At 35.5% G+C, this 21481-nt stretch overlaps 1 protein-coding gene across 2 annotated transcripts in view; it reads left to right on the forward strand.

The window, feature by feature from the left end:
* Nucleotides 1–20489, forward strand: part of LOC149775415 (uncharacterized) — a 40975-nt gene extending 20486 nt beyond the window's left edge. For both annotated transcript variants that reach the window (XM_089943663.1, XM_089943662.1), the window contains exon 3: nucleotides 7814–20489. In XM_089943663.1, coding sequence (XP_089799789.1) covers nucleotides 7814–10163 — 2350 coding nt within the window. In that variant the 3' untranslated portion in view covers nucleotides 10164–20489. The remainder of the gene's footprint in view (nucleotides 1–7813) is intronic.
* Nucleotides 20490–21481: the final 992 nt, after the last annotated feature.

Raw genomic sequence — 21481 nt, forward strand, 5'->3', positions numbered from 1 at the left:
ATATTATAAATTGTTTTTGTTGTAAAAAGAACTTGTTGAAAAATTTCCTTTCAGATGTTAAGTGTGGGAAAGTGAGGGTATAAGAAAGCCCAATGAGATAAAACCACATGTCCTTGGTGTACAATGTATATAAAAATAGACTATTGGATGAGTGTCCATTTTTTCACTGTTTGGTCTGACAGTATATTTGCCTTTTTCAAAGCATACTTATAAGAGGAGAAAAGATGAAGTGTATCTCCCCCTCCCCCCAAAGCTGTTCATACCAAGATTCGGATCAAATGCATATCCCAAAATAAAACAAGAAGAAATAGCACTTTTCCTGGTGATAACTACTGCTGAAACTTGGAGGATATGGCAACATCTTCGTGGATATGAGGTTACTATCTTGAATAAAAGAGGGAAGAGCAGCACCATTTCCAACCAAGACAGCTTCTTTTCTAAGAAGAGTGCAACATTTATTGTAAGGGCTACAAGCAGGTGACATCAAAGGCATAATGAAAGACTTGGGCCCTCATATGGAGTTTCTTAACTGGTGTGGGGTTGAGGGTTCAGCATTTTCCAGGCCCACAAGGTCAGGCAGTGTGCAGGTCATTTGTCAGTCACATGTCACAAGGCTTTGGTCAACGGTCATGATACTGGTTACTGGTTGCAATACAGACCAAATAGTCATCAAGAACTTTTGCCAAATCTGTGCATGAAATTGGAGGTCTGCATTAAACATACATGGACAGCACCTAAATGTATGCATACTACTGAGAAAGGAGATTGGACTGATGCCACCCCCTCCTGTCCCATTTTACTTTCAAGCCTTTCAATGTGGAAATGTGGAAATTCCCTTTTTGAAAGAAGAGATCATCCATTCCACTTTGGATGTAATCTACATGGCCCCTGCAAGTGTGAGTGTTAACCGTTGAAAACCACTAAATATTACTAAGGATGGGTCATCACAGAAGGACAGGGTTAGTCCACCCTCTCCTTAAAGGTCTAGGAAGGACGAGAAAAGTTTTTGCCTTTCAGAAATGTGGCTTTTAGGGACAGTTCAACCAGTTCTCATGAGGAGTCAGAGGACATCCATGTCCCTACTTCTGTGACTTCACCACAGAGGGTTCATTCAAGATAAGATACTGCTGTATCCCACTGAGATTCAGAATTCAATGATGATAATACCTTATCCTTCATTGTACATGTTGATTTGTAGGAATTTACTGATTACCCTCCCCTACTATGATCACAAAATCCTTCTGCTAAGCATCTTAGGTGGTCCAAGAGGAAAGGTTTTGGTCTGTTAACATAGTTGTAAATGAAGTACTCCACCTTCTTTCCCCTGATAGATGCCCAAAGCCTTTAGACTAGTAACACAAAAATAGTTTCTACCATAAAAAAAAAAAACATTTTGTACAATGGCTAATCCAGAACTGCTATTGCTTTTTCACTCCTCTGTGATCAGACTTGGTGCCAGTGGCCTCATTCTTATTTCCAGGGTTCCAACGCTACTGGGAAATTGGCAGAAAGTCATGAGAAATGATACAAATTTTCCCAACTGTGAAAAGTCCTTGAATTTCACAAATATTGATGAAAGTCAGGGGAAAACCCGGGAATTTTCTGCCACCACTTGACACCTGAAACAATCATGTAATTGAGTCATAACTAAACTGATAGTGAGTTAAATTTGTCGAGTTCTAAGCAGAATAATCGGAGGGTCCAGTATGGATCATTTAGTTGCTTGCAATAAACATACGCTGAGTCAATCCAAATCCCCAGTTGATTAGATTCATCTAGTAGACTTATTTTTAAAGTCCGCTCAATATCCATATCTTTTCTTACATAGATGGAATGAAAACCAGTCCAGCATCACAAGAGGCCAACATGGTGGTGGCAAAGCATAGCCACTTACTGGATGGCCTAGCAAACTTTAAATGTTGTTAGATCAATTGATACATGCATGAAATCGATATGAACATTACTTATCTTTCCAGAAATTGTGAGTATTACAATAGTTATGTCTTTAATCTGCTGAAAGACATGATAAAACTACGTCGTTGATGAAATGTGACCTGGTACTCGCAATTTGCATTGCTAGTTGCATGAGTACATAAATCTAACAACCCACGTTTTAAAATGTTATAGAGTTAAACTTTAATAATATATAAAATGAAAGAACACAAAATTATCCATATTTATATATTCCGAGAACAACTTCTGGAGTTGTATCACGTGACTATCATGTTGACATGTGCTCTCTGCTTGATAGATCAGACTGGCCAGATTGCTGGTTTTTACAAAAAGTATCTGACTTTCATTTCATACAATTGAATTTCTGTACAACAACATTATAAAGGAGTTTGTTGTTGATATCACATGACTATTGGACTTCCAAAGTCGTCATTTGAGATTTGTGAAGTCATGTGACTAGTAATGCAATGGTGAGTAATGGGTCAGGTTTCATCTACTCCGTAGTTTCGTCTTGTCTGTCAGCAGATTAATGACATAACGATTATAATATTTGCCATTTCTGAGAAAATAAACCATTTTCCTATCGATTTCATGCAGGTATGAGTCGATATAACTAAGTTTAAATTGTCAAGCCCTGCTGGTAAGCAACTACCATATGTCGCTACTGCACGGTGGCGGCAAATTCCTAATTTTTTATATGCAGTTTCAATGACCCAACACCCCAGCCTAAATGTCAAAATATGAAGAAGAAAAAAAATGGGGGAATATTCGGAGGAAACTGATTAGATAACGGACTGCTATTCGTTTTAAGCCAAATTTGTAGTCCAAATTGTCGAATCACAGAGCTGAAATGAGAACTTGTCACCCATTATTATTTATATTAAAAAATCGATGTGAGCGCCTGTATCAATATGGGTTTGGGGACTGGTTTAACAAATTACAAGAAGACAAGTTGATTTTACAGAAAATCCAGTCCTTGTTTATACAACAGTGTATAATGTTTAAGGTTTTTTCATCAAAATTTAAACCAACACTTTTGAAAATGTTTTTTAAATGATGGATCTTTAACCATATTGTCTTAAGGAGATTAGGTTGTTTAAAAAATCTTATTTAGGATTTTATTGGCACAGAAAAATTCAGGATTTAACTCTTTTCATTACAAGACATGATTACAATTTTTTGCGTTTATTGTTTTTTTTATATACTGTAATAGGAAATGATATTTTATGAGATTCATATATATATATATATATATATATATATATATATATATTGCTATAGAATTCTTTAGATTAAACGTTTGAAAGGAAACAAAACAATTTATGTTCATTATGTTGTTCCCACTTAACATAATGCAGCAAAATAAAGTTAGAATTTTATTCTGTACATCGAAATGACTTTACATGCCAATTTATAGGAATATAACCAAACTTATTTTGCATGATACATTTTGTGGTTTTGTACATGATCATCTTTTCTCACTTCGATGTTTTTGGAGAGCCTTGAAAGAGAAATAATCTAAAACATTCTTTAATTCCATTCAGTTATAGTCATATGTGAACCTTGAAAAAAGTTATTTCCGCCTTCAAAAAACCCTGGAAATTTGTCTTTAGAAAAGCATGGGAACCATGTATTTCATCCAGGACTTGAAGGACCATAGACATAGGTATATTGATTCAGTTACTGACAAGTCAGAACAAGGCACTAAGTGAACACATTCTGATTGAGCCATGGTGCAGACCATCTTCCAAAAAGTAGGGTACCCAACTACAACAGTAAAATAGTAAACTCCACACTGCAAGAATTGTACTTGAGATGGACAAGTTGGGAGTCAAGGGCAAGGCAAGGAAATCTACTATTTTACTTTTGACCTTGGGATGCTATACCTCTCCTGCAGTGCATCCCTCATTCTTTGATATGAATAGGTGCTTGATAAAGCCACCTTTCAAAGGTGTGGTCAAGAATCATGAAAGATTGATGGATCCTTTCCACAGCAAACGTGGGCTTATGTCTGCAAATTACAGAATTCTATCTTCTCTCCAGGACACCTTTCTTTGGGAGAACACAGTCATAAGGGTTAAAAATATCCATTCACCAGTCTTCCTCTCTCAAATATTTCTGGTACTGAAAAATGATCAGAAGCTATGGATGATTAGTCTAGCCTTGGCACCCAGGGTCTTCATCAGAGTGATGGGAGATTTGGCTGCACACTTTCAGTATCTATGGGGACAACCAGTAGTGGACATGTTTTTCTCAATGCTGAACAACAAGCTACTGTTTTATGTCTTGCCAGTCCTGGAACAAAGAGCCTCTGCATTTTACTTATTAAGCCTGAGTTGGGATTGTGTGTTCTCTTTTTCCCTGATCCCACTGGACATTCATAAATCATACATTCTCCAAGGGCTTGTCCATTGGATTAGATTCTCACTTAACCGATATTATGATGTTCTTCAATCAGTACAGACTAATACCATGTTTCTTGATGCCAAGATAGAATCTCGTGTTATAGACCTTGACAAAACCTCATTAGGAGCCTTTGAGTGAGACTTCATTTGAAAATGTTTGCACTTAAAACTATTTTTCTTGTAGCTCTAGCTTCATCACCAAAAAATAAACTTAATGCCATCTCTATAGAAGGGGGATGTTTATGGTTCATTGGCAGTTTGTGACTTTCCCACTGATGACAGCAAGTTCTTCTTGAAAAAAACTAACTTCCTTCAATACTGCTATCTCCGATTAGGTTTCTCAGTATGAGACTCATCTGTGATGGGGATGATTAGGACAAGACTCCTTTGCCCAGTTATGTCACTTAGGACCAGTGTTAGGTGGAAGACAGCTTTTCCTATCCTTGAAGGCCTTGTGATATTTCAACATTCACTATCTCTAGAGGGATTTTGCTCACTATTGAGAGCGCTTATTGATCATTTCTGGAGAAGGAACTTTAAATTTATGAGACCTCTTTGGTGGTCTAAGTGGTTAGAGCATCCGCCTTGATGTGGGAGATTACGGGTTCATACCAAAACTTGAAAATATTGTGCTAACAGTTGCCATGCTAGCCGCTCAGCATCAAGAGGTTAGCATTAGAACTGGTTAGCCTGGTATCGGGATAATGTGACTGGATATGACCTGATATGAAAACTCATGTGCACACTTTCATGTATGAGAATTAAAGCCCCTGAAGTATGGGCTGTCTCTGCTACAAGGGCCTGTCTCAGTCATTCACCCATAGAGTACATTTTGAAGGTTGCATTTTGTATTGCATATTATCTTCTCTTTTTACCTTCATTCCTTATCAGCCAGAACCAACATAATTTTAACTTTAATCCAGTAGTTAACAGAGCTACCGAACATTTTGCTGTATATCAGCAACTGAGTAACTTGTACGGTGAGTAATTTTACAATTTTACTCCGTTGGAGGTTATCTTCCCACCCCTTTCTTAAAAATTCAGCTACCAGTAAATAATACTGACCAGTAACATTGCTGACACTGAAATGTAGCTTTGTGTTGGGTTAGGAAGGGTATGTCAAACTAATTTTAATTATGTGATATAAACTAGAGTTGAAGTCAGGTGATGGTCAAGTTAATTTTAGCAATAACCATGTTTAGTAATTATGTAATAATGGGATACCTGAGACAGAGAAATAGATTGCTTAAAATAGCTGCAGGACACTCAACTGATGCTAAAAGTAGATGTTTAGTATTTTAAACGTTGGTGGGAAAATGTAAATTTGATCTGATTCAGTAGCAATAGAATGAAATGACTGATGAATGATAAAGATTCAAGAATGGCAACTGAAAAGTTGGTGCACACTGTATCAAGATGTAAAGAAAAGAATGCAAAGAAATAGTAGTTTTATTATCAGCTAAACTGCATCAGATGAAATTGGAAATTGCTCAGACATTTGATTCCTTTAAGAGACAAAGGGCATTGAAGTAAGATAATAGTGGTGACTGCCAAAGACATCCCAGATATGTATTTGCATTTTCATGATAACTTAATCCCACTATAAACTATCAACAGTACTGGATATTGGATATTTAAAAAAATATGGTTGCTGTTTATAACAAAAATATGATATCATATGTTTGCCCTGTTAACTTGACATTTTTTTCATACCCCAGTTTGTACCAAAAAAATGCATCAAGAAATTCATTCACTTAATGTTGATGGTTTTTCATCTTCTTTAGTATATGTTTTTTTCCTTCTCTCTTGTCTTCTTAGAAACTGTTTTTTTATTATTATCAGCTTGAAGAAAAAGTGTGTGTGAGATTTGGATTTTTAATGTAGCTTTAACAATTTTTAAGTCATATCACTACGATTTCTGCAGTGTGGCAGTTTATAGTGATGTCTAGTGAAGAGGTATCATGCTGCAGACATGTAGCATGATGTCACACCCAGTCACATTATCCTGACACCAGGCTGACCAGTCCTAACACTAACCTCTTAATGCTGAGCACCATTTGAGGCAGCTGTTAGTACCATTTTTGTAAGTCTTTGGTATGACGTGGCTGAGGATCGAACCCATGACCTCCCACATCCGAGGCAGATGCTCTAACCACTAGGCCCCCGGAGCAGTTGAGGAAAGAGGATGGAAGACATATTTTTACCAAAAATATTTTGTCATAAAGTCAAATAAGACAATTGTCGATACTGCTTGGGGGAGGGGGTAAGTGGGCAGAAAAATAAATACAATTTGACGTACACACCACAAACAATTTAACATTTTGTTTATTCTTATCACTTGGAATTTTATTGGTCATATCAGACTATGAAATTTAAAAAATGTTTCAAGGGCCTTTAAAAATCATGAAATTTCTGGCTGGGGAGTTAAAAAATATTATAATTGAGAGCATTGAGCACTGATTAAAAAGATTTGTTTTGAACATGACAATGAATTTTATTTGACAGTGCACTATATTTGGTCCTTAAGTTTTCTGAAATGGCCATGGAAAAGTTTTGGAAGGGTAATGGAACTTGTTTTTGTTGAGTCTGCAGTAACCCTGTTAAATTGACTGTAACAGCAGGATAGATTTATGCTTTTCAGAGAGAACCTAAAAGTTATTGTCCATCAATTTGATGCGTTCATTCAGGTTACTTTGATATTAATACAGTGGTTAAACTGAATTGGTCATGCACAGAGCTTTGATAGCAGCAATGGAAGCAAATGAAAGACCTGGACAGAAGCAGCCCAACCTTGTCTACACTCACATACATTGAATTCACATAAGTCTTCTGAAATTGTTTTTTTTGTTGGCTGAACATATAGTTGATATAAAGAGGATTCTTCTTTTTGTATCTGATTAAAAATTGCTTGTATGCCACGAGTTCTTGCATTACTATTCAGTTTAATTTTGCTAACATCTAAACATATGCAACATACCTGTGTAGTCATGGTGATGCATTCCTACATGTAGTTACATGTCCCTTCACAGTGGTTCTTAAGATGGTGAGCTAACTTAGAGGGAATTCATTGCATCACCACAAAGAGTGGAGTAGCAAAATATCATTTGAGATGTATGGTACTTTAAAATGTAAGGAAATGTCTGCCATTATTCAAGTGATCGAACTTGGATTTTTAAGAGTTTTGCTTTATATCCATTTTTGCCATTAAATGCATAGCAGGTTAGCTTGCACATAAGGGAATTTTATTAGCTAATAAACCCATAGAAATCAAGTTGTGGAACAAATAAGTTAGTTACAATGTTTCTTGTTCAACGTATACCCATATATTATTTACCTAATATTATTTTAAGCTTTAAAAAATATTTTTGCCATTTTTTTAAATGCAATCATGCAAGATCTATGTTTCTCTTCCCGTTTCTGTCTACAATGTTAATGCTAATATCTTTTTTTTTCAGCATCACTCCAGTACACACAGAGACAAGTGGGACACTGGGAGAGAGTAATGAATCTGAAATGCATTTAAAAATTGTAGAGGTGGTGAGTTTGAAAGACCAACCTAATTCTTTCCAAGAAGAACCACAACTAAGTGCCATGACTGAATTACAGAAAATTCAATCAAATGCTTTAGATGTACCACCTGCACAGGTTCAAGTCAGCAATGTTCAAGGTGTATTTGTTGCGAATAGTGTGCCAGTAGAGATACCATTATCTGTGCCATACCGAAAAGCTGAGAAGCATGTTAAGAAAGATGATCAGAGAAAAGGAACAACATACAAGTGTTCAAAGTGCAATGTACATGCACCACTCCTGGCAACTTTAGTTGTTCATTTGAAAGGACATACTGACATTCCCAAGTTATTTCAGTGTCCATTTTGTAGAGATATGGAGGGGGAGACAGAGATTCAGATTCATGATCACATCAAAGAAAATCATCCCACAAACAATCCCAATCCTCCTGTTGCTCTTTCAGAGGAGGCAAAGAAGATCCTACAAACTTTGGAAATTCCACTTGGAGATTCCAGTAAAGTTGGTGATAGTTACATGTTAGATAAAGACATTTATATGTGTTTGAAATGTAATACTCACATGCCAAGTCTGGAAATGATCTACGAACATTTTGAGGTGATGCACAGTGAAGTCTTTGTGTATGTGTGCCCACACTGCAAGAGGTACAAAGGAAAGGATGAAGAAACTGTGTTTAATCACATTCGGCAAGATCACCAGAAAAACACTGCAGATGCCATGCTCTCAGTTGCTATAGAGGAGAATTTGTTCATCAGAGTACCTTCCTTGATAAAAGAGAAGTCTCAGTCTCGCACTGCTTCAAAAACCAACCAACAGAAACTTTCCCACCCATCAGCCACTGCCATAAGCCCTCAGTCATCACAAGTCAGCTCATCTCTTGAAGAAGATGTAATAGTTCTTGGAGAAGGCAAGGTATCTCAACCACGACCAGTGCCTCAGACATCGATTAGACCATCTGGTGTACCACCTGTTTTGTCAGGGGCAAGGAAAAGGAAACCAATGCATGTGTCACATGTAGAATCAGCAGTTGGACTGAAAGGAAATTTGAATGTATATGCAAACCAAAGGCCTCTAGATTCAAGACAACCAGATCCAGGGTTTGTAAACATGTCATCAGTAGGAAATGCATTACAGAAGCAGCATGGACCTCCTCCACTTATTAGAGGGCCACCTCCCCTAATAAGATACGACCAAGTGACGAGGATGCCAAGAGACAAAGCCATGTCACCTTCAGTAGTTTCCTCACAAGTAGTATTCACACCTAATATGGATTCTGGGATGGCAAATACACATCAAATAGCAGGCACTGTGCCAACATCCGCAGTGAAAAGCATGCCTTTTCCAATGACAGACAAGCTTCATAGGCGGCAGACAGTTTCTTCAGTAACCACAACACCAAGTACTGGACCTAGGCCGATCCAGTCCTCTTTGTTTGATACATCTGATACTGATTTTTCTGTTGTCAATACAAGGACAACTGTTCTGAACATACCTACAATCCCAAGACCAGCATCAGTACCTCCAAAAGCAATTATCAACACAGTTGCATCTGGTGAAAGTGGCCCATTGGATCTTTCTAAAGCAGTCCGGTCCGGACACTCAGGAATATCAGGTGTGAACCAACAGTTTACCTCTCACTCACCAAAACCAGTTCTGCAGACCAAATCTAGCAGTGCAGAGACAGAAGACCTTAACCCAGATGCCTTCAAAATATTTAATCTTAAACCAAATCCACCCAGGCCACCAATAGCTAATGTCACTTACAGGCCTATTGCCCCAAGTTTACCATCTCCATCAGTGGTACCTGTCGGTAGAATGCCTAACAGTAGCATGATTCCAATGCAGAACATGAATTCCCAGCAAATGTTTGTACAGAATAGGATGTCTGGTCAACCAGTTTACTCACAGATAGGTCCTGGGTATCCTCATCAATTCATGCAGCAGGGATTTCCTGCCGGACCTCCTTCAAGAACTGACAACATTCGACAACCATCACAGCCAGCAGTTACACCCAGAAGCCCAGTCATGAGAGGATCAATGTCAGGAGTACAAAGACAACAGACTCATCCACCAAGGCCTCAACAACCTGTGGCCTCGCAGCAACAGAAGCAACCAGACAAACAATTACAGCAACAGCAGCAAACCATGAATTTTGACTTGCCAATTTTCAAATGTCCATATTGCCCTAAAATCATTCCATTAAAAATAGGAGAAGTTCAGCCTCACATAGAGAAGTTTCACCCAGGCTCATCAATTGTGTTTGTAAATATTGACAGGTGATTATGTATTGAATGCTGTTAATGATTCTAATCATGCCAAAGGCAGAATGTTTACAGGTTGCTGGATTTATTCATCCATTTTCAGAAATGTGTATTTTATAGGAAATGGCTAAAGAGAGTGCTTTCCTTCATCAAAGATGCAATTCTATTGGTGTGGAAGACATTGTAAAGCAAAACACCTAGTCTGCTCATTAATCAAAGTCTAGATTAGCTGATGCAGCAGAAGATACATATTGTTGAGTATCTTTAATCTAATTTTCATCAAAAATGTTTCTGTAATTCCCATATCACTATGAGTATGGTTATCCTACTGGACACAAACATACATCTGCATATCCCAGTCAAGATCAAAAATGGTGTCCCCAACCACCAACATGTAGTTTGCAAATTTGCCATTGAGCAAGTCTGTATAGCTAGTGATATTAACTTTTTCATTGAAACATTCCTTACCTTACATTTAGTTGCTTTTGAATTTCAAAGAATTAAGACCTCAGTGGAAATGGTGTCCTTGTGACATGCAACAACAAAAAAATTGAAATACTCCTTTACCTTCCATTGTCCTTCTTTGATTAACATGAAGTCTTCACTGGAACATTCCAAACAATATTGTGATCATGTATGAAGATTGTTTACGTTGTCCATCAAGCATGTCCTAAATCACTAGGATATGTTAAGTTAAATGTTTTAATTTGAGTCATGAATCATTATCAAGAAGAAGAAGGAAATCATTTTCACATGATGTGAACACTTTTTGAGATTTTAGACAAGGGCCAAACATCATGCGTACAGGTGTAACAATAAGAGAAGGCAAGAAATTCCTTTTTGTGGAATTTTTTGGTGTCTTTTTTTAATAACTATTTTTGATACTGTACCTGTTGAAGGAGTTTTCCTCAATCAGGTTTACATGTTTAAAAATGATGCCAGTCTTGCAGATTTGAACTGGAGTGTATCATGTCATGTTTCTAGAGTAAACGGTCTACCTGACACTGGGACTGGGTTACCAGATGTTGATTTCATATAGCCCTCTTGACTACTACATTAATGACTTGTCCATAATTTTATAAAATCTACCTAGTCCAATGCATCATAATGGAGAAATAGTACAGATGTCTCATAAGAATGAAACTCGGAAGTCTTGAACAGTTTTGTATCAAATGCCTTTACAGACCTCAAAATGGAATAGAAGATTCTTTTCACGATAGCCCAGCGAACTCAATTCAGACATTGAAATTATTTAAACAGTGGAATCATTGGTGGAAAATATAATTCTTTCCTAATGAGCAGAATGCCATAGATTGTTGAGTGTTTGGTTTTTTGTTGTTTTATATGTTAACTCTTGCTACAGTTTACACATCTATTCTTTTGATTAAGCAGAAGCAGATTTTACTGGGTCAGAATGTGGATTATAGGTAAATGCCTAAAGAAACTTACTGCAGGTGGCAATATCTTTGGACATAATCAAGCCTGTTACCCAACAGTACATTATATCTCAAGCATGACTCACCTGTAAATCTAGAGATTTCACTTTGTAATTGGGTGTACTTCAGTGAATACTATTCATTCATGAGTGGAAAATGGTGAGTACACGTTACAAGTGAACATGAATTTCTATGGAAGTTTATTTGGTCCTTTTCCATTAAAAAAGGATGGACAAAATTAAATCACCAACTGTAACTGCAGTTGAGAAATATATTTAAAACTGTAAATGTATTTCATTATATGTTGGTATAAGTTGTCAGGAAACTTATTTCTTAGAAGCTTGCTTGTGTTATTTTCTTGTGTGTGGGTCACTAGTTCAGAATATTGATAGAATGTAATATACGGCAACAAGTGCAAGGAAAGTGTTACCATTTTCCAGAGATCATCAGATGTGTTTCTCAGTGTCCAACCAGCCTCAAAAATAAGAGGATGGCAGGAATCTTGTGTAAATCAAATTGATAAAGATATTTTTCAGCCATTTTTCATTTGACTTGTGAACCATTGCACAAAGCTTAATAGACAAATTTTGGATTTTTGCATATGACATTTAGGTCATGACTTTTTTATTCTACATGTTACAAGTGGAGGAGTTGTAAAGGTTTGTTTTTTGATAATTGGAGAACTGTAATGAAATGTGTATTAATACCATATAGTCTTCTGTGCTAAAATGTCATCCTTTTTAGCATGACAACAGTCTTTGCAGTTTTTGTGTATCAAGACAAATTGTATTGCATGTGATTAATTGTAACATTTTTCACGATGTTTTGTCTTTCCAATTTGTAGATAAAAGATGTTTTTGACATATAGTCACACCTAGTCACACACACTAATCCAGAGGACTTTATTTTATTTGAATGCTTTGCAACTTACGTAATATCAATGAATATTAAAATCTTTCAAGGTCAACTTAAGCTGAGGCATGTTAATTTTTATGACACAGTTAACATGTCAAGCTGGACTTAACGCTAAATGTAAGGTGATTATTGTCTGGTCTGCAGAGCATCAGTGCAACATATCTATCACTTTTCTGATGGCGGATTGCACTTACCAATGTTTTTCACTTTTGCAAGCACAGTCATAAAACTTTATCAGTATATTGTGGATGCAACTTTCAATTGCAAGCCAAAGGAGGTCACAGGGTTACTTTTCATTCTCCATTGATTTAACTGGGTTTTTGGAATATGCCTCAGTGAAGTAGGTGAGACATTACCGTCTTCAGAATTCATTTATTTTGTGAAATTGAAGAAAATACTTTTCAAACTTAATAGTTTGACCCAGAACATTGAATGATAAATACATGTACAGAAGAACATTGAATGAAAAATACATGTACAATCATTTTAATTTTTGGCTGTTCAGAATCAACCTTATCTTAAATTAAATATTGTACCTGGAAATTGCATCTCAGCAGTCATCTCTTTACTTTATGCAAGTCCAAGACAGATGATAGAAAATATTAGGGATCACAAAGATCAAGGTAAAGGTGCAAGCAGTGTTTCTCTAATTGTTCAGTTATATATAGCTGTGATATGATTATTGTCTGTCTATGCACTAGAAACAAATCCCAAGAAAACAAATGAAGAAAAAGATGTGAATATTATTGCTGTATGCTAAAAAAAATGGTTGTAATATGAAAGGGAAGAGTGATGTGTTTTACAAGTATGAGGGATGCAGTTTCGTTTGGATTTTAGAGGATTTGTTTGTTTTTCTTGAAACATTTCATTATTTGATTTTGTATCCATATTTCTTGTCACTGTCCATAGTAATACTTTGAACTAATGTTATGTGATACTTTGTGGCCTTATCCAACAAAAATGTTACCATATATACTCACTTCTAAGTCAAACTGCAAACAACAGATATCCTGATCTGTCATAGCATAATGTACCCATACAGTTGTTTTTCAGATTGCTCCTAAACAAACTGCACAAGCCCAGACCTGCCAGTGCATTATGTGATGGAAGATCTGGGTACATGCAGTTTTAAGTTGGTTTATCTTATAAGTTAGTATATTTGGTTTATTAGTATTTTGACCATCTGCTTTATTTTGTGTCTGAAAATTGTTTGATTTATTTAAATACTTAACTATTTGGAGTTTGGTTGAGAAATGTATTGATCTTCACATGTAAATTCAGTAGATTAAAATGTTTCAGTGATTGACTGATATTCCCAGTGACTAAAGTGATTGATTAGAAGAGTGTATTTTGACCTTGCATTTTTGTGCCCCTTATTTTCTACAAGACTAAGTTGTTAGGCAACTTCAGCTTTAGTGTATAAATATCATCTGTCTGCTGTAAATGAGCAGATTTTACGTGTTTGGGCCAAAAATGTGTTTAACTGATGTCAGCGAGTCTTAAAACTAGGATTTCTTGAAAGATGTTTTGTAGTACTGCAGATTAATGAAAATAACATTTTGGTAGTCAAGAGTTTTAAATCTTTTCAGAAGTACTGATCAACAGCAGTACTTTCTTGTATGTTTTTTAAAATTATATTATAACTATGCTGTACAAGACTTAAAGCAGAGATTTCGTGAAGGAAGTTGTGAAGTACAGCAGTAATTTAATGACTGTACTTGTATTCTACCCAAACTCTGCAACACACATGGATGGAAATAACATTTTGACAGTTGAAGAGTTTTACATCATAAGCTTCATATACTCTTTCTGGATTTTTTTTTCTTTTGTGACAGTTTTTTTTTGTTGTTGAGGTGTTCTTTGGTTTGCTATTTTTGCACATCAGTGTAGAAGAGACTGAAACATTCACGAAGTACAACACTGCATTCATATGCTCTCCTTATTACAGACAAAAGATGTTTGTTGTTTCCATTCCGAATAGATAACTCAGTGTAAATCAGAGATGATAATTGGTGGAGGATTAGAGACAGACATGTGGTACTTAAAGAATACCACTGTAAGAAGCAGTTGCTTATTAGTAAAACCTAGATCTCTCTTGACTAAGTTAACAAATAACAGTATATCCTGCTTCTTGATTGGTTGATACACTCGGTATGGAGTGATCAAATTTGCCATAATAATTTTCTTTTTAATTGACTTGTTTCATTGGGATAATATTTATTGGCCAATAAAATAAGTGTGTGCATTTGATGACATCTTACATAGAATCAGTTGCAAAACTTGAGTGCAGATTAAGATCAGGATTTGAAATTGTGAAAATACTTGTTGGTTGATCTTTGTTTCAAAGAAATAAAAGCAGATATAAAAAATCAGTTTACGTGAATGGTAAACGCAAAATATTTTAAAGGTAGAGCAAGAACTAAAAACATATAAGTGCAGTATCAGTTAGTACATGTCAAAAGTGAATATGCCATGGAAAAGTGTTGTGCATTTTCTGTGAATTTCTTGCATGTTTTAGAGTGAGATTCGGGAAACCAAATTATGTCTATGGAAAAGCAGGAATTTGTAGTTTAAAATTTTAAGATTCCTTTTTTGGTGGATGGTGTGAGGCATAGTATAGACGCAGGGCCTGTATGCCCAATATCCCCCTAGTCTATATTGTGCCAAGATCTGCAAGACCCGACCTAAATATATCCTGGTATGCAGTAAATTCAGGTCAAAGTTAAATGTGGATACTTGTTGAACAAAATCTGTATTCTCTTGCCTTAATCTGTACAGTTTTGTAAGAAATTGTTGGTTTCTTGTATCGTACATGTATATAGTTTTATGATAGTTTCTTAATTGAATTTATATATGATTTTAACAGTTCCTGCCTTTATTTAATGATTTTGAATTTTCTTATATGTACAAAGATGTCACAGACACATTTAAATTTGCTACTTTGCATCCCACAGCACATCACAATGGATTGCATATAGACTTGAGCATTTCTGATATTGAATGTATATGGCTTTTATATCAATACTATACTAGTAAGAGATGTCATTTGGGTGTCAATCATCCGCTTAATTCTCAAAAGAAATACATGTAAATGGTTTCAGGTTGAATAACATGTACCATCGATATATGTAGAAACTTTTCACATTCATGTTCATGAATTGGATATCTTTATTTATATGAAAACTTCCACAATTTGGAGCATGCTTTTATATGCTGACCTTTTAATGGTTCTTGCTAAACATTGTCAAGATATAGTATTACTTTTTTTTTACCTATTTTCACAGATGGCATTTTAAGTATTTTCAGTCTTTGCAGATTTTGATCTAGATGTCTATTTATGGTTTATTTCGTTTTGAACACTCTTCTGTACTCAGAAATGATACTTAATTTCTACAGATGCATCTTTTTTCTGATTCTTGTGGTTTGAGATTTGTTTTTCTTGTTTTGTTTTGTTTTTAAACAAGAAGAGAAATATTACTTTTAAATAAATAGTGACATTGTCAGAAATCATTGAAAACATGCCATACTTTTGGTTGCTTGAATGGAAAGAATTTTTTTTTTATGTATTGGACATGCATAGTAGTTCTGATTTTGTTAACTGTATTTATTCATAAGTAGAATCCAAATGCAAAGTACTAGGACCAAAATCTTTATGTAGGCTGATCTGGATCCATTCAGTTTTGAGTTATTAGTAGAACAAACAACATTGACTTTGAAGTATTGGTGCTTGATGCAATGGCATCACTGTCATTTGGTGTTGGACTCAACTAGTATGCAAGTATGAACATTAAGTAAATATATAATTGTAATGATATTTGTTAAATGTTTGTAGAAGGCTAATGCCGAAACTTTATTTTTATTTTTAACAGATCACCTCAAAGCTCAGTGAGGTGTTTAAGGATTGCATGCAATTGTGTTTTTGTAGAAGCAACATTGAAATTTTTTTTTTACAAATTGCCCATACATTTGTTTCTCTTTTTAATCAGTATGGCTGTATTAGGCAATCTTCATAAGAGCATAAGGCCAGTGAATGAAAACAAGTCACGTAATTTGGACAACTTACCTCAACCTACCAACATACTTGCACTGTAGAAATAAAGCTGTAAAGAAGACATGAAAGGCATTCAGGTGTCCAATTACGCTAGGCACACATGATTCATAAACTTGTTTATATCAGAAGAAGTGTAAGCTGTAGAATTTAATAAACAATATTGGTGGATATGTTCAACAGTTATTTGTATGCACCTCCACTAATGTGTAAATTGTTGGTATTTCATATAAAGATTAATTTGTACACTTTTTATTACCGTTTTCCTGGTCAGTCCATATGTCTGGTGAAATTGTGCATTTAGGTCACTTTTCAGGTACAAAAGGTCATTCTTGTTCCTTGAAGTTATTTTAGATCTTCAACTGTACATTCTTTTTAGTGAACAGGTTTTTTTTATATAATGGTGGGGTTTTTTTGTTTACTAAAAATGTAGAAATTAGTATTTAACGTTGCCCTGTGGAGTTTGTAAATTTTGTAAATAATATTAGCTAGCCAAAGACAATCCACCATTTATCATTACTTTTGTCTTGCCTTTTTTCTTTTTTATCTTGTTTTCTTTTTGTTGTTGCTGGACGTATTAAAGCTGCACTCGGTCCTTAAAATTAATATTACAAGCAAGTTTTCTTTGGTGCCTAACAGTGTTATACAATGGTCTTACCTGCGAAATCCATTTGGATGTTCACTTGACCTTTTTTCAAGAAAAATCTTGTTTTATGGTCTGAAAAAAAATATTAAAGCTCAAATGCATGCTGGTTATCAAAACGAGACCTGCAGTTCCTATATTGTGAACTACGTGCTGGTGATTATCATGACCTCTAATTGGGTCTGCTGTACTTTTATGGATAAAGGTTTTACATTGGATACATACTGGCTCATTGCCTGCTATTTCTTCAGCCCCCCCCCCCCCCCAAGGAATATTATGCTAACTTTTCATTACTGGATGACTAGCTATGTTTCGATTGACGCTACAAATGACTAATGTCACAAAAGTTGATAAATTAGGCAATTCATAACTATTTGGAACAAAATGTATGAAAATGAAACATTCCAAGTTTATCGTAGTGGGCCTTGTTACAATGTAAAAGTGTTTGACGGCTGTTAGCGTAACTTATTTTCGAGATATATCTACCTGTACGGCGAGGAATATTTGATTAATTTGTTTAATATTTTTTTAAAAACGGACTACATTTTTGCGAAAGTAATTTTATTTAAATTTAATTAATGATGTGTTTCTTTGGGATTAAAACTAATTCACGGAGATACTTGCAACAAACACTGGTAGATAACGAGTGTACACTAAAGTTGAAGGGAGTGCATGAACCGGAACGGAAAATTCCACGGTACCGTTTATTAATCAGATACTCGGTTATTTTTTTTTTATTTTTTTTTTGATGTTTTTTTTTATAAGGTAGTTGAGCAACTGGTAAAGTTTTATTGCAGTAATCAAAGAGTTCAAAGAAAATGTGATAGTACAGTGCGAAAAACAAACTCGCAAAAGTCGTGAAGAAAACGAGATTGTCCTATTTTTATAACAGTGTTATTGCATTATATACTATTTTTTTCTTGTGGCTCTCTAATATGCAGTGTCCTCCAGATTTGGAGCAAGAGGGAAGCAGTATCCCATGCCTATAGGAGCCTTTGTGCAACACCGCCACACTTAAGAGATAATTATGAACTTGCTGTGTTTATTTACTTGATCCCATGAGATTTCATCACCGGTGTGTTGAAATCGAGATACGAGTGCGTGACGAAGAATATTGTGGGAACTGCCTCACACAGACAGTGGCGTAAAGCTAAGTTCTGGGGACCTTTCTCAATAATAAAAGTTTGAGGGGAAATTTTGACCCGACTGGGCCTGCTTCATCCACGTCCTCTTCCTACCCATACAGTTTGAGCTGAAAACAAGTCCCCATTCGGGTTCTTCTTTATTTCTTTTATGCATCATAGTTCAAAAGTATCACACCTATATTCATTCTTTTGGCAGTATAATGTGATGGAATGCAGCTTTAATGTCCTCGGATGAACAAAGATTGTAACAGTGCTTGTAATGTTTTTAATCTTATTGTAAAAAGAAGTTCATGTAAACATTTTGTTTTTGGTGTCAATTCTATGTCATTCTCAACATAGGTAATCTTTTTCTTTCCCTTGTATAATCTTGGCAAGACTTGTTTTATCACTTTCAATGTGCGACAGCAGCTGTGACAGCGTCAACAAGATTCTAGCTAACAAGTTCTAAATATGAATAATTGTACACCCGTTTTTCAATTCAAGTCCGGGTCCTATAATGTTGTACAGTTCTTGACGTCAGTTGACGTGAATATAAAGCTTTATGAGTCAGAAAACCTCATACTGACTGCTTCACGTCAGTCGCTATCAGGTTTACTGACTCGTCGAGCTTTATGTTCACGTCAACTGAGGTCAGTACTTGTACAACATTATAAGAGATGATATTGAATTTCAAACTTGTACATTAAATCATATAAGACTACGGTATACCCTTGTCTCACTGAATATTACGTTTTATGAACCATCAAGGTTCATATGACGAAATATTCACTGAAACAATGGTCTGTCTTGGAATTGTATGATTTAATGTAAAAGTTTGAAATTCAACTTGAGTATAATGAAATTCGATTGCAACTATGTGACGTCATTAAAGATACATTACAATGTCACGACAGTGTAGTATCGTAATTACTGCGAGTCTGATTACTTCATGTCAGCCAGTAGAGTAAAATTGAAACCCTGGTGATTCCCCATAATCCGTGTGTTGTCCGCTTTTGCAGATGTCATTGTTATATCGCCATTCGAAGCAGAGACGTAGCATTCCTCAAAACTCAAGCACGTGTTTTTACATTTATAAACCTCGTACGTTTCCGGCATGTCTTTCAGCGACAACATTATGCTTGTAAACCTACGGGAAAGGGTGATTGGGATTACCATCCTCAGTTATGGTTTGATTGTTTGGTTAGACCAATGTGAAGAAACCTCATTGATCTTACAACAGACTTGACTGATATTGGTTTTTTTTTTTTGTGGTGGTATTTTTAGATCAATTTTATTTCAAAATGTGATAGTATCGCGGAGAAACAGTCCGTTAATCACTTCCTAACCTGCGTCATTTTAAAATAGATAACGTAAACATTTCAATTAAAAGTGATTACTGTTGTATTGATAACGGAAAAGGTAAACGGAGGTGAAGTCTGGCCTCAGGTATACCATACTGATTTGACATTTTGAGCGATTGCTTCGTTGGGGAGCATGCTATTTTTGGAATTGAAACGTGGAACTTTTATGTAACTGAATATAATGTGTGAAATGGCTTTTCACTTATTATAAGAGAAAGCTCGCCGCTGAAGGCTGCAGAGCTTAAGAAGGTTTAGAGCAGAAAACCTAGACAAAGACTGAAAATCACTAATAAGTAAACATGTTTTTTTTTACTTGGTATCATAAATATTACAACGGCTATGAATGAAAACTGTTGATAGTTCGTATAATGTAATTTGGAGTTTAGAGATTGGCTTTCATATTGTATGTACCTTTTTAATTCAGTTGGCGGTTATTTTACGTTATGGTACTTAGAGAAGCAGGTTTTCTCCTATTTATCTAAAATTTCTTTCTTTTCCTTGTTTTTTTTTTTTTTAAAAAAGAATTTTAAGGCCAGAACAAGTTATTATAAAACTTGCCTAAAACGTATTTACACGGGGTTAAACTAATGTAATCATCTTGGAAAGAGTTTTAGCCCATTATTAGACTATTCTAATTTTGTTTAAAATTGGATTAAGCAAATATTTTTTTTTTTTTGTGTGTGTTATAAGCGAGAATTTTCGAAGGGCATTATTTTTGGAAAAGGTGTTCTGTAAATATTTTATGTAAATAATCACACATTTGTTTGTGTGTTTGTCTTTGTCAGTTGAATTCTGAAATAAATTCAGAGAAACTTCAATTCGTTCACTCGACGATATTTACCTGTATTTTTAGAGCCATGGTAGAGTCGTAAAGGGATGTTCCGTAAATTACAGCTTGTAACAGAAGAACAAGGAACGTTGATTCCACCTTACCTTTATAAACATAATTGAAGAAGATAACATTTTTTTCCATCTTAATATATGATGTGGACGTTTGTATTGTTTCTCGAAGTGAGAAACCCATCCAGAATAGTTGAATCAGAATCGGCGATTGATATATGATAGCGGTGTGTGTTGCCATTGATTCATATCTCAGCGTTCACGGATTTGATCTACATTTAAGGGGACTTCGGGTGGCTTGTCATAGCTCCCCGTGGGTCGGTGATAACCACAGGCGTCATTCCCTGATTGTTTTTTTTACTGGTCGCAATGTATAGCCTGTCAGATGAGGAAAATGGCGTTAACCCCCACCAAAATAAATGATTCACGGTTGCAACATGTGAATTGGAGTATGGTCTTCTAGCCAAGATTCTTCGCTTTGTCCGAGTTCTTCGCTTTTCTCCTTCAGCAGCTCTGTATGCTATCCATGGAAAAGGTGTCGTACACGTTGGCAGTTAAATACTCTTAAGGAAAGTTTAAAAGTATGTTGAAAACAAAAATGTTCTCTACTATTCAACAGAAAAACCTCGTGGATTTGCTGCTACTTATTTTGTGTATGGTCGGTTTTCTCAGGTTGATGTCCAATTTGCGCTTCTATGGAATAAAATTGGTAACAAGCATTTGAATGATGTCATTGTATTACATCGCTAGTATTACAGATTAACCACTGAACCACTGCGGTTCCGAGACAAGGAAATTCGAAGTGATATAACCAGTATGATGAGGTTTCTTTGCCTTTGTACCAACGATTACGCTGATTCTTATCAATTAGTAGAATAGGGAAAATAACGTATGTTTTATCACATTATTAGCATGCTTATTTGCAAAAACAAATATCTTGTGCATTATTATTGCGCCATTGAAGTGCCTT

Source organism: Sinohyriopsis cumingii, chromosome 19 (assembly GCF_028554795.1).
Source record: "Sinohyriopsis cumingii isolate HCF-2022 chromosome 19, ASM2855479v2, whole genome shotgun sequence".
Lineage (NCBI taxonomy): Eukaryota > Metazoa > Mollusca > Bivalvia > Unionida > Unionidae > Sinohyriopsis > Sinohyriopsis cumingii.